General features: G+C 39.1%; 1 protein-coding gene across 2 annotated transcripts in view; it reads left to right on the plus strand.

The window, feature by feature from the left end:
- EXPH5 (exophilin 5) overlaps nt 1–12,931 on the plus strand; it is a 262,162-nt gene that overhangs the window by 182,610 nt on the left and 66,621 nt on the right. The window contains exon 3 of one of the 2 annotated variants that reach the window (XM_053708543.1): nt 1,298–3,038. In XM_053708543.1, the coding sequence (XP_053564518.1) occupies nt 2,788–3,038 (251 nt within the window). In that variant the 5' untranslated portion in view covers nt 1,298–2,787. The remainder of the gene's footprint in view (nt 1–1,297; nt 3,039–12,931) is intronic. The other variant, XM_053708542.1, reaches the window with a different exon arrangement.

The raw sequence follows: 12,931 nt of genomic DNA on the forward strand, positions 1-12,931 counted from the left end.
ACTTTCAATAAAACTAAATTTGGGATGCACATTGGTGTGTGAACTTATTGATAAATAAAGTAAAACTATTGTTATTTTACTTGTCTGCATATAGTAGTACGTTCTTATCAATGTGTATGCAATGTCAGCTGTAGGTGGTTCTAGTACGTACAACAGAAAAGTACACAATAGCAACTAAATTCTCTGCCCCAAGGTAAACAAAGCCTATGTGCTGCAGGTTTAGACATATAATACTAATATTATACATACTAGAATACATGTGGAAAGATTTTGCTGATTAATCCATCTAATGATTTAATTGCAGGTAAATTTAGAATCATCTTTGTAATATTAGTGTACAACGTATTGTTTTGATATTGGTTTTATCTTTTTTAATACAAAGTCACTTCTCAGTTATATCTTAAAGTTAAAAGGGATAGTAAACACCAAAAATGTTATTGTTTAAAATGATAGATAATCCTTTTATTTATTATTCCCCAGTTTTGCATAACCAACACAGTTATATTAATACACGTTTTACCTCTGTAATTACCTTGTATCTAAGCTTCTGAAAACTGTCCCCTAATTTCAGATCTTTTGACAAACTTGCATTTCAGGCAATTAGTGATGACTCTTCAATAACTTCACGTGCATGAGCACAATGTTATCTATTTGACACACATGAACTAATGCACTCTAGCTGTAAAACTGTAAAATGCAATCGGCTAAGAGGCGGCCTTTAAGGGCTTAGAAATTAGCATATGAGCCTACCTAGGTTAAAATTGACATGCCCTATCTGAATCATGAAAGTCTAATTTGGACTTTACTATCCCTTTAAATGTTCATGATTCAGCTAGAGCATGCAAATTAAAAACTTTCCAATTTACCTCTATTATCGAATGTGCTTTGTTCTTTTGTTATCCTTTTTTGAAAATGAATACTTGGTAATCTGATAGGAGCTAAGTAGCGTGCAAGTGCTTTTACCAGTCTGTGGCAGCAGTGTTTGCCATTACATATAGCATAGCTATAAACCTTGTTGCAAACACTGATGCTAGATAGCTACGAAAAAGTGTACGCTCCTAAACTTATCTAGGATTGCTGTTTAACAAACATTACCAAGAGAACTTAGCAAAACTGATAAAAAAAAAAGTAAATTGAAAAGTTGATTACAGTTTCATGTTCTATTCAATCCAATCCATTTAATGATTTTCTGCTAATTACTGCAATATGCAATGCACAAGCAAGACCATCATCCAGATTTGATATCATAAGGCGGTTTAATCTAAAGCCTAAAGTGCTCTTTGCTTCTCTTTGGCAGGAGCACTGTTAACACCAAGGAAACTGAATATGACTGAAGGTCAAACCCTCATTACTGTAGGGAGAGAGATTTCACTTCCAGCAGATAAGTGTTTTTCATAGTAATAGTTCTCAAATTGAATAAGTCACATCTGGGCTTTGAAAGACTCCAGATTCAGTGAATACATTAAAAAAACAAAAGAACGCTCTTTGGTTAAATCGACTTCAATGATTATGCTAGTGCTAAAGCAGTACCTATTGTATTTTAGTAGACATGTGCATGACGAAAAAATTTGGTTCGGATCGATTCGGAATTTTTCGAAGTTCGGTTCGGATCGATTCGAATTCGGAAAATTTTGAATCAATTTGTTTTGGATTCGAAGAAATTCGGCTGGATTCGGTTCGATTCGGTTCGGAAATTCAGAATTTCGGTAAGTGTTAGGTGGGATTAGACTAGTATTATGTACTGTATATTAGGTGTAACCCATAGCAGAGTGATATAACCTAATATACTGTACAATACTAGTGTAATCCATGGCCATCCGAATTTACTGAATAAATCCGAAGTAATTTGGATTTATTCGCGAAATTCGGCAGTATTTTAATTCGGAAATTCGGTTCGATCCGAATTGCCGAATTTTCCGAATTTCCGAATAGAACCGAACCGAATTGCACATATCTATATTTTAGTACCTTCATGTGCACAGGATGCCCATCTATGTTGCAACCTCATCTTCACTACTGGGTAAAATCGGTTTACTGCTCCTGCAGGTCGGACACTGCCCATTTATTAGCGGTGCCATGTTCTACAGTGTTAGACAAACTGTATTAAGTATGTGTTAAATAGACCGTTTCTGAAGTTCTTCACGCTGCACTGTGAAAACATAGCATTGCCATTACTTTTATTTGCACTTGGTTGTAAGTGCTCTGTAGTTACATTAGTAGTATTAGTTAGTGCATTCTATTACATCACTATTATATAGGGTAAATGCCATACATTTTACAAAATGCACAAAGTACTGCTTGTTGTACCAGTCTTGCATTTTCATGCCAGTTGGAAATAGGTTATAGTGTTTGCTTATGATTGGACGCTCCAATGGAGAAAAAAAAAACAGGTACTTATTTTTATTTATAGAACCACTCAATGCAGTAGATTTGCATAATAAAAAGACAACGCAATAACACCTACTCTGAATTTCAAATAAGCAATAGAATTTTGTTTCGGACAAATTTATTATTTCGCCCATTTTCATGTGACAGACGTCAGCCAATCACAGACTAGTATACGTATATTCAGGGAGCTTGTGCACATGCTCAGTAGGATCTTGTTCCCCGGAAAGTGTGAATATAAAGGCTGTGCAAAATTTGACAATGGAAGTAAATTGGAAAGTGTCTTATGACTCGAGTGTCCCTTTAATTTGTCAGAAACAGTTCTTGTTGCCATAACTTATATAAAATGATTCACTTACACATGACATTAGAAAGGGGTTTGAAGAGATTTGAGACCAATGTATGTGCCCATTATTAGATTTGTATTTGTCAGTTTTTATTGTTGGATTTAATGTATTTGTATTTGGTTGTGCACTGACCATTACCTGTTATGTCTTAGATTCTGAGGACTCTAGAATGTCTCGATCGAGAAATGTACAACCCCAGAAGAGCTCAGTGACTGGAACTTCTCTCCTTGGACTCCGATCTCCATTCGCCTCATTGTTTTCCTTTAGAAAATCGATAAAGCAGAGTTCAAAGCCACAGCCAGAAAGGTAAATACTATCATTTTATAAACTGACACCTATATGTAATGTGAATGGGATTATCATTTCAACAGACAGTTGTGGCTGGATCTCCTTTTTATAGTTCTAAAATCTTCTCATTCATCAAATGTATCTCTGTTGCTTTGGGGTAAACCCAGAGTTAAATTAAGCTTTGGTCCAGCCATGCACTACTGGTCTTAAGATTTAAAAAAAAAAAGCCACTGAGCAAGTCAGGGGCAGCATGTGTGAGCCACCAGCTGTGTTCAGCTCAGGCTTTACAGTATATTGATACTTTGTATGACTTTAGCTGTGTTTAATCCCTTTGTGGTGGTTAAATACCTTTCCCTTCAAGCAATAGTACTACTTTTTGTTCCTTTAAAGTGACCCTATTCATTCAGAATTTAAGTGATCATAAACTTTATATATTTTAAATTCAGGTCCGGAATCTAAGCAATATTTTACAGGGACTTTAATTGATCACTTCTAATAAAGATGCGCTGTTCTCCAATTGACGCTCTAGCTACAAAAAGTGCCATATGGCTAGAGCACTGATTGGAGAACAGTGCATCTTTATTAAAAGTGATAAATTAAAGTCCCCGTAAAATATTGCTTAGATTCTAAAGTTTACCATCACTTTAATTTTGTGACCACAGTGAAGACTAATAAGGGACATCCCTTTTTGACCACATTGATGCCACTCTCAAATACTGGTTTTTTTTTTTTTTGTAAATTATAATGGTAATTTATTGCATGTATGTATTTTGAGATAAAAACATACAAATAATTCCTTATTTTTGCAGGGAGCACCAATTATTTAAAACAAATCACAATTACATAAAAAAATAAAATCACAATTATATAGCACTTAGAAAAAAAGGTGATTATTGACCTTTCTGGTACTTGTATACAATCTCCCAGCTGACTGATCAGTGGCAAAACTGTATAAAGATCACAGCAAGCAGTGATACTGCACACAGCACCTTCAGTTTCCCTGCACACACAGCACCCTCAGTGTCACTGCAAACTTAGCACTGTCATTCTCACTGAACACACAGCACCCTCACTGTCACTGCACACACAGCACAGTCACTACGCACACACAGCACCTTCAGTTTCCCTGCACACACAGCACCCTCAGTGGCACTGCAAACTTAGCACTGTCATTCTGACTGAACACACAGCACCCTCAGTGTCACTGCACACACAGCACTGTCACTGCACATACAGCACACTCAGTGTCACTGCACACACAGCACTGTCACTGCACACACAGCACCCTCAGTGTCACTGCACACACAGCACCCTCAGTGTCACTGCACACACAGCACCCTCAGTGTCACTGCACACACAGCACCCTCAGTGTCACTGCACACACAGCACTGTCACTACGCACACACAGCACCTTCAGTTTCCCTGCACACACAGCACCCTCAGTGTCACTGCACACACAGCACTGTCACTGCACACACACAGCACCCTCAGTGTCACCGCACACACAGCACCCTCAGTGTAACTGCACACACAGCACCCTCAGTGTAACTGCACACACAGCACCCTCAGTGTCACTGCACACACAGCACCCTCAGTGTCACTGCACACACAGCACCCTCAGTGTCACTGCACACACAGCACTGTCACTGCACACACACAGCACCCTCAGTGTCACCGCACACACAGCACCCTCAGTGTCACCGCACACACAGCACCCTCAGTGTCACTGCACACACAGCACCCTCAGTGTCACTGCACACACAGCACCCTCAGTGTCACTGCACACACAGCACCCTCAGTGTCACTGCACACACAGCACCCTCAGTGTCACTGCACACACAGCACCCTCAGTGTCACTGCACACACAGCACCCTCAGTGTCACTGCACACACAGCACTCTCAGTGTCACTGCACACACAGCACTGTCACTACGCACACACAGCACCTTCAGTTTCCCTGCACACACAGCACCCTCAGTGTCACTGCACACACAGCACCCTCAGTGTCACTGCACACACAGCACCCTCAGTGTAACTGCACACACAGCACCCTCAGTGTCACTGCACACACAGCACCCTCAGTGTAACTGCACACACAGCACCCTCAGTGTCACTGCACACACAGCACCCTCAGTGTCACTGCACACACAGCACCTTCAGTTTCCCTGCACACACAGCACCCTCAGTGTCACTGCACACACAGCACCCTCAGTGTCACTGCACACACAGCACTGTCACTACGCACACACAGCACCTTCAGTTTCCCTGCACACACAGCACCCTCAGTGTCACTGCACACACAGCACTGTCACTGCACACACACAGCACCCTCAGTGTCACCGCACACACAGCACCCTCAGTGTAACCGCACACACAGCGCCCTCAGTGTAACCGCACACACAGCACCCTCAGTGTGTCTGCACACACAGCACCCTCAGTGTCACTGCACACACAGCACCCTCAGTGTCACTGCACACACAGCGCATTAGGATAACGTGTCCTCAGAGCTCTGGTTAACAGTTTCACAAAATGAAAAAATCTCACAAAACACATCAAAAATACATTACAAAGTACACTTACATTCATAATAACACTGTCTAATAATTTTTTTTTTAAAATATTGCACAAAAAAGTTATAAGGGCTCAAAGATATGAGGTCTTAGGTGCCAAACGAAGCATTAACAAAAAAACACCTAACCTCCCGCATGAAATAATAACAAAAAAACCTAACCACCCGCACGAAGTATTAACAAACACCTAACACATATGCAAAATGTACCTCCAAACCGCCAATCCCCACATCGCAAAATAACAAAGTAATAAACCCCTAATCCGCAAATTAAACAACACAAATAACATAATTAAAATATTAACCCTTAAACTGCCAAACCCCCACAACACAAACTACCTAATTACACTATTAACTCCTAAACCGCCAACCCCCCACAACACAAAAACCTAAACCTAACCTAAAACCCCATAAATTAACCCTAATTATATAAAATAAAAAAACTTACAAGATATAAGATTAAATTTAAAAAAAAAAATATTACAAAAATTAAAAAAAATCTAACATTACAAAAAAAACACTAAAATTAAAAAAAAATCTAAAATTACTGAAAAAAATAAATGTATATATCCAAAATATTTTTTTTTAAAACCTAAACTAATACCCCTATAAAAACACCCCCTAATCTAACACTAAACTACCAATAGCCCTTAAAAGGGCCTTTTGTAGGGCATTGCCGTAAGTTAAACAGCTCTTTTACCTAAAAAAATTACAAAGTCCCCCCTAACAGTTTAACCCCCCCCCACCCAACCAACCCCCCAAAATAAAAAAAACAAGTCTAAAAAGACCTAAGTTACCCATTGCCCCTAAAGGGGCATTTGTATGGGCATTGCCCTTAAAAGGGCAATCAGCTCTTTTGCTGCACATTAAAATAAAAAAGCCTTAATCTAAAAATAAACCTAATACTAAACTACCAATAGCCCTTAAAAGGGCCATTTGAAGGAGATTGCACTAAAGCGATCTGCTCTTTTACCTAAATAAAGTACCAATTACCCCCTAATTGTGCTTTTTAATATGAGTGTCTATGCCGACTTCTTAGCCATTCAGGAACAGCAACTTATATTTTTCACCCCCTCTTTAACAACACAGTGGAGGTAGTCTTCTCGTTTCTGCAGCCTATAGAAGTTGAATACATATAAATAATAGGCGGGCCATTCACCCGATTTACCACATTTACCACGCTTACAAACACACCGATCGATTTGAGACGGCATATTTAGCTTACATATTGACACAGTGGATTGCAGCCTATCACCTTCTGCCACATCATGCCCTGTTACAATTTGGGGGGGTGATCTCTATGACGATAGATGCGTAGGCTGATCTCATGATGTTACACATGGAGGTGTGTTGTTCCTTGTGGCTAGCTGATTGGTCCATACACTCAATTCATTTTTAACTTAATATGTAGATCTATGTGTTATTTACTCTATTTGATTCACTTGGGTTATTGATTAAACTTATACTTGCAAGATGCTTTGTTTGGCACTGTAGAATGGATGTTAGATTGCACATATGAATGTGTAATAAGCTGTAAACATTTTTGTTACTATGGTGATTGTACTTTGCACACAGTACTGTGTTTTTTTGCACACGACCTGTGGGCATTGGTTCATCCAATTGGGGTGGGCTTATTAGGCCTATTTAAGCTTGTATGTTTGCACTATTTGACTGTCAGAAGAAGGGATTCTTTATCCCGAAACGTTACAAGATTAAAGATTTTGTTTGCTGTGTGATGACCGAAGTTGCTTCCCTAAAAAAAAATATATATATATATATATATATAAATATGTATATATATATATATATATACCATTACCTACATAGGTATAGATGTACTGTATATTGTACCAAAATACCATCAGATATATGTAGAAATAGTGTGCTAAAAGAACACGCACCCTGAGTTGCAAAGGAAATGAACAGGCATGGAGTCATTCTAGCTTTTGTTCTATCTCAGTAGTGCAGCTCTCTTTCTTCTGATATTTATGCAAATTACTCTTGGGTCTCCCTAACAGTAATGGGGGAAACCAGACGTGGACTCCTTGCACACTTGCCCTTAGAGAGATACAGCTACACCTCACTGACGAGGCCCACAGAAGGCCGAAACGATCATCTGGGGTTGTTGTTTCTCTTGTTCAGAGAAGAATTGCCTGGTATTTCGGTGCTGGACTGTCATTGGGCAGGGTCAGACTGATATGCTACAGGATATTTTTTCTCTGTGAAGGGGCATAGTGTGCTAAAAGAACACGCACCCTGAGTTGCAATGGAAATGAAAAGGCATGGAAGTTATTCTAGCTTTTGTTCTTTCTCAGGAGTGCGGCTCTCTCCTGATATTTATGAAAATTACCCAGTGGGTCAGTATTGCTTCAGACTTGAAAAAGGAGGACATTCTTCCGAAAGCTTGTCATCTTATAAATGTATAGTAAGTCCAATAAAAAGTATCATTGCTCAATGCAATACTCACTCTTGTTATTTTGAGATATATATATATATATATATATATATATATATATATATATATATATATATATATATATATATATATATATATATGTGTATATATATATATATATATATATATATATATATATATATATATATATATAAATAAAATCAGTACCCTATAGTGAATCAGTAAATATTTTAAGAAAAAAATATATTTATTACAGTAGTACTTAAATTAGGTTTTTAGTTTGTTTGTTTATAATGAATTTACTATAATTAATTACTAAGGTAAAAACACTAGTGAGAGGTGATTACACAAGCGGGAAAATTAAGTGGGTTAGGCACAGAATATCCTTCCCCCCCCCCCCTTCATGTTTGATAAAAACATAATACTTAAAGGGACACTGAACCCAAAAAAAATCTTTCGTTATTCAGATAGAGCATGCAATTTTAAGCAACTTTCTAATTTACTCCTATTATCAATGTTTCTTCGTTCTCTTGCTATCTTTATATAAAAAGAAGGCATCTAAGCTTTTTTCTTGGTTTAGACTCTGGACAGCAGTTTTTGATTGGTGGATGAATTTATCCATCAATCAGCAAGGACAACCTAGGTTGTTCACCAAAAATGGGCCGGCATCTAAACTTACATTCTTGCATTTCAAATAAAGATTCCAAGAGAATGAAGAAAAATTGATAATAGGAGTAAATTAGAAGGTTGCTTAAAATTTCATGCTCTATCTGAATTACAAAAGAAAAAATTTGGGTTCAGTGTCCCTTTAATAAAGTAGCCTCATTTTTCTCTAGCAAAAAACAACAACAAAAAACTTAACTCTCTTCATAATAACTTAAAGGGACAGTTTTAAAATATAGATAATCCCTTTATTACCCATTCCCCAGTTTTGCACAACCAACACAGTTATATTAATATACTTTTCTTTTAAAAAGATATGACGAGTCCACGGATTTCATCCTTACTTGTGGGATATTAACCTCCTGCTAACAGGAAGTGGCAAAGAGCACCACAGCAGAGCTGTATATATAGCCCCTCCCCTTCCCCTCCACCCCCAGTCATTCTCTTTGCCTGTGTTATACTAGGAAGACATGGTAAAGTGAGGTGTTAGTTTTAGTTTCTTCAATCAAGAAGTTTTTATTTTAAATGGTACCGGTGCATACTATTTTCCTCAGGGGGATATGGAAGAAGATTTCTGCCCTGAGGTTTGATGATCTTAGCATTTGTAACCATGAGACATCTTCAGTGTGGAGACCGGTTTCATGCTACAAGCAGCATTAAGGTATGTGCAGCCTTTTTTTCCTGAGGAGACTTGGTGTATCAGAACTGGCTGGCATTATTTCCCTGTATGGGAATGGGGTAAGCAGTAAAACCTATTTTAATAAGAGGGGTGTTACTGGAGTCCCTATTTTATATTTATCATTAGTTGATATTTGGGCATTATGTGACATGGGAGACTATATAAAAAACAATGTTTTATGTTTTTTATTTTTGGCACTTAAAACTTATTGTTTTTATGCTTGAGGGTTATATTGTGTGTGTATTTTTACTTTAGTGCAAAACTGCATTTCCATGCGGTGTTGTTTGGGCCTACTCTGACTTTTGACCTTAAGGGGCGGAGCCTATTTTGGCGCAATTTCTTCAGGCTTAGCAGCAGCAAACAGTAACTCGGTGGCTCCTGGACTGTGTAGCTGGTCTGAAGGGTTGGAAGCTTGATTCAAAGTACCCTGGGGGCAGGTAGGCACCACAGCATTGCTGGGGCGAGGTGCAGAGTGTATTTTTATCTATCTTTTGACTACATGTTGATATAAGTACTTCTAAAGCCTTATTTCTGCCCTTGCTTCTGGGTGCAGTAATATTTGGATTAACGATATTAAGTTAAATTTCGGAATAATTTAACGTTTTTTTTGTGCATTTTGGAAAAATTGTTCACTTTTTCTTTTCTTAAAGGCACAGTACACGTTTTTTCTAATGTTTATTTTATGCTATAAATAAGTGTTTAAATTACTTTTGTGGTATTACTAGTCTGTTCAACATGTATGACATTGAGGTTTCTCATTGTTCTATGTGTTTAGAAGCTATTGTGCAACCCCCTCTAACATTGTGTAACTTTTGTACTGAAAGGGCTTTACAATGTAAAAAGCATATTTTAAATAAAGTAAGTGTGCCTAAGGATGATTCTCAGTCTGAAGAGAATCAGGATATGCCATCCAATTCTCCCCAAGTGTCACAACCTTTTATGCCCACACAAGCGACGCCTAGTACTTCTAGTGTGTCTAATTCCTTTACTCTGCAGGAGATGGCTGCAGTTACGTCAATTACCCTTACAGAGCTTTATTAGCTATTTCCGATGTTCCCTCACAGTGCTCTGAGTTGGGGATCAGGGAATTACTGTCTGAGGGTGAAATTTCTGATTCAGGGAATGTTTTGCCTCAGACAGATTTAGATGTTATGTCATTTAAATTTAACCTTGAACACCTCCGCCTGTTGCTTAGGGAGGTTTTAGCGACTCTGGATGATTGTGATCCTATTGTGATTCCTCCAAAGAAATTGTGTAAAATGGATAAATATTTTGAAGTTCCTACTTACACTGATGTTTTTCCGGTTCCTAAGAGAATTTCGGAAATTATTAGTAAGGAATGGGATAAACCAGGTATACCGTTTTCTCCCTCTCCTAATTTTAAGAAAATGTTTCCTATATCATATACCATTCGGGACTCATGGCAAACGGTCCCTAAGGTAGAGGGAGCTATATCTTCCCTAGCTAAGCGTACTACTATACCCATTGAGGATAGTTGTGCTTTCAAGGATCCTATGGATAAGAAATTAGAGGGTCTACTAAAGAAATTATTTGTTAATCAGGGATTTCTTTTACAACCTATGGCTTGCATTGTTCCAGTAACTACTGCAGCAGCTTTTTGGTTTGAGGCTCTAGAAGAGTCTCTTAAGGTTGAGACTCCATTAGATGACATTCTAGATAGAATTAAGGCTCTTAAGCTAGCTAATTCTTTTATTACTGATGATCAAATTGCTAAATTTGCGGCAAAAAATGCAGGATTTGCTATTTTAGCACGTAGAGCATTTTGGCTCAAATCCTGGTCTGTTGATGTGTCATCAAAACATAAGCTTTTAGCTATTCCCTTTAAAGGTAAGACCCTTTTTGGGCCAGAATTGAAGGAGATCATTTCTGATATTACAGGAGGTAAGAGCCATGCCCTACCTCAGGATAGGTCGGTTAAAATGAGGGGTAAACAGAATAATTTTCGTTCCTTTCAGAACTTTAAAGGAGGACCCCCCGCTTCTTCCACAAAGCAGGAAGGGAATTTTCCCCAATCTAAGTCAGTCTGGAGACCCAATCAGAACTGGAATAAGGGTTAACAATCCAAAAAATCCACTGCTGGTCCTAAAACAGCATGAAGGGGTGGCCCCCGATCCGGGACCGGATATAGTAGGGGGCAGACTTTCTTTCTTTGCTCATGCTTGGGCAAGAGATGTTCAGGATTCCTGGGCACTAGAAATAGTGACCCACGGTTATCAATTGGAATTCAAGGATTTTCTCCCAAGAGGGAGATTTCATCTTTCAAAATTATCTGCAAACCAGATAAAGAGAGAGGCGTTCTTACGCTTTGTAAAAGACAATTTTACTATGGGAGTAATCTGTCCTGTTCCAAAATTGGAACAGGGACAGGGGTTTTACTCAAACCTATTTGTGATCCCCAAGAAAGAGGGAACGTTCAGACCCATTTTGGACCTCAAGTGTCTAAACAAATTTCTAAGGTTTGCCTTCTTGGACAAATATTATCAGTTCGTGGCTCTTCCTTTCGGGTTGGCCACAGCACCCAGAATCTTCACAAAGGTTCTAGGGTCTATTTTGGTGGTTCTCAGACCGCAAGGGATAGCGGTGGCGCCTTATCTGGACGATATTCTGATTCAGGCGTCAACATATCCTCTGACAAAATCTCACACGGACACAGTGTTGTCTTTTCTGAGAACTCACGGCTGGAAGGTGAACATAGAGAAGAGTTCACTTGTTCCGCAGACAATGGTTCCTTTCTTGGGAACCCTGATAGACTCGGTAGCCATGAAAGTATTTCTGACGGAGGTCAGAAAATTAAAGATTTTGAATACTTGCCAAGAACTTCTGTCCATTCCTCTGCCATCAGTGGCTCAGTGTATGGAGGTAATCAGATTAATGGTAGCGGCAATGGACATCGTTCCGTTTGCTCGCTTTCATCTCAGACCACTGCAACTGTGCATGCTCGGTCAGTGGAATGGGGATTCTGCTGATTTATCTCCAAATATAATTCTGGATCAAGAGACCAGAAACTCTCTTCTTTGGTGGTTGTCGCCAGATCATCTGTCCCAGGGGACTTGTTTCCACAGACCCTTGTGGGTGATGGTGACAACAGATGCCAGCCTTCTGGGCTAGGGTGCAGTTTGGTACTCCCTAAAGGCTCAGGGTGTTTGGACTCAGGTGGAGGCTCTACTTCCAATCAATATTCTGGAACTGAGAGCAATATTCAATGCACTTCAGGCGTGGCCTCAGTTGGCTTCGGTCAAATTCATCAGATTTCAGTCGGACAACATAATGACTGTGGCATATGTCAATCATCAGGGGGGAACAAGGAGTTCCTTAGCGATGATAGAAGTATCCAAGATATTCAGTTGGGCAGAGGCCCACTCTTGTCATCTGTCAGCGATCTACATCCCAGGGGTAGAGAACTCGGAAGCAGATTTTCTAAGTCGACAGACTTTTCATCCGGGGGAGTGGGAACTTCACCCGGAGGTATTTGCCTCATTGATTCTCAGATGGGGCAGACCGGAATAGAATTTGATGGCATCTCGTCAGAATGCCAAGCTTTCAAGATACGGATCCCGGTCAAGG

The sequence above is a fragment of the Bombina bombina genome, chromosome 3, assembly GCF_027579735.1.
Source record: "Bombina bombina isolate aBomBom1 chromosome 3, aBomBom1.pri, whole genome shotgun sequence".
NCBI lineage: Eukaryota > Metazoa > Chordata > Amphibia > Anura > Bombinatoridae > Bombina > Bombina bombina.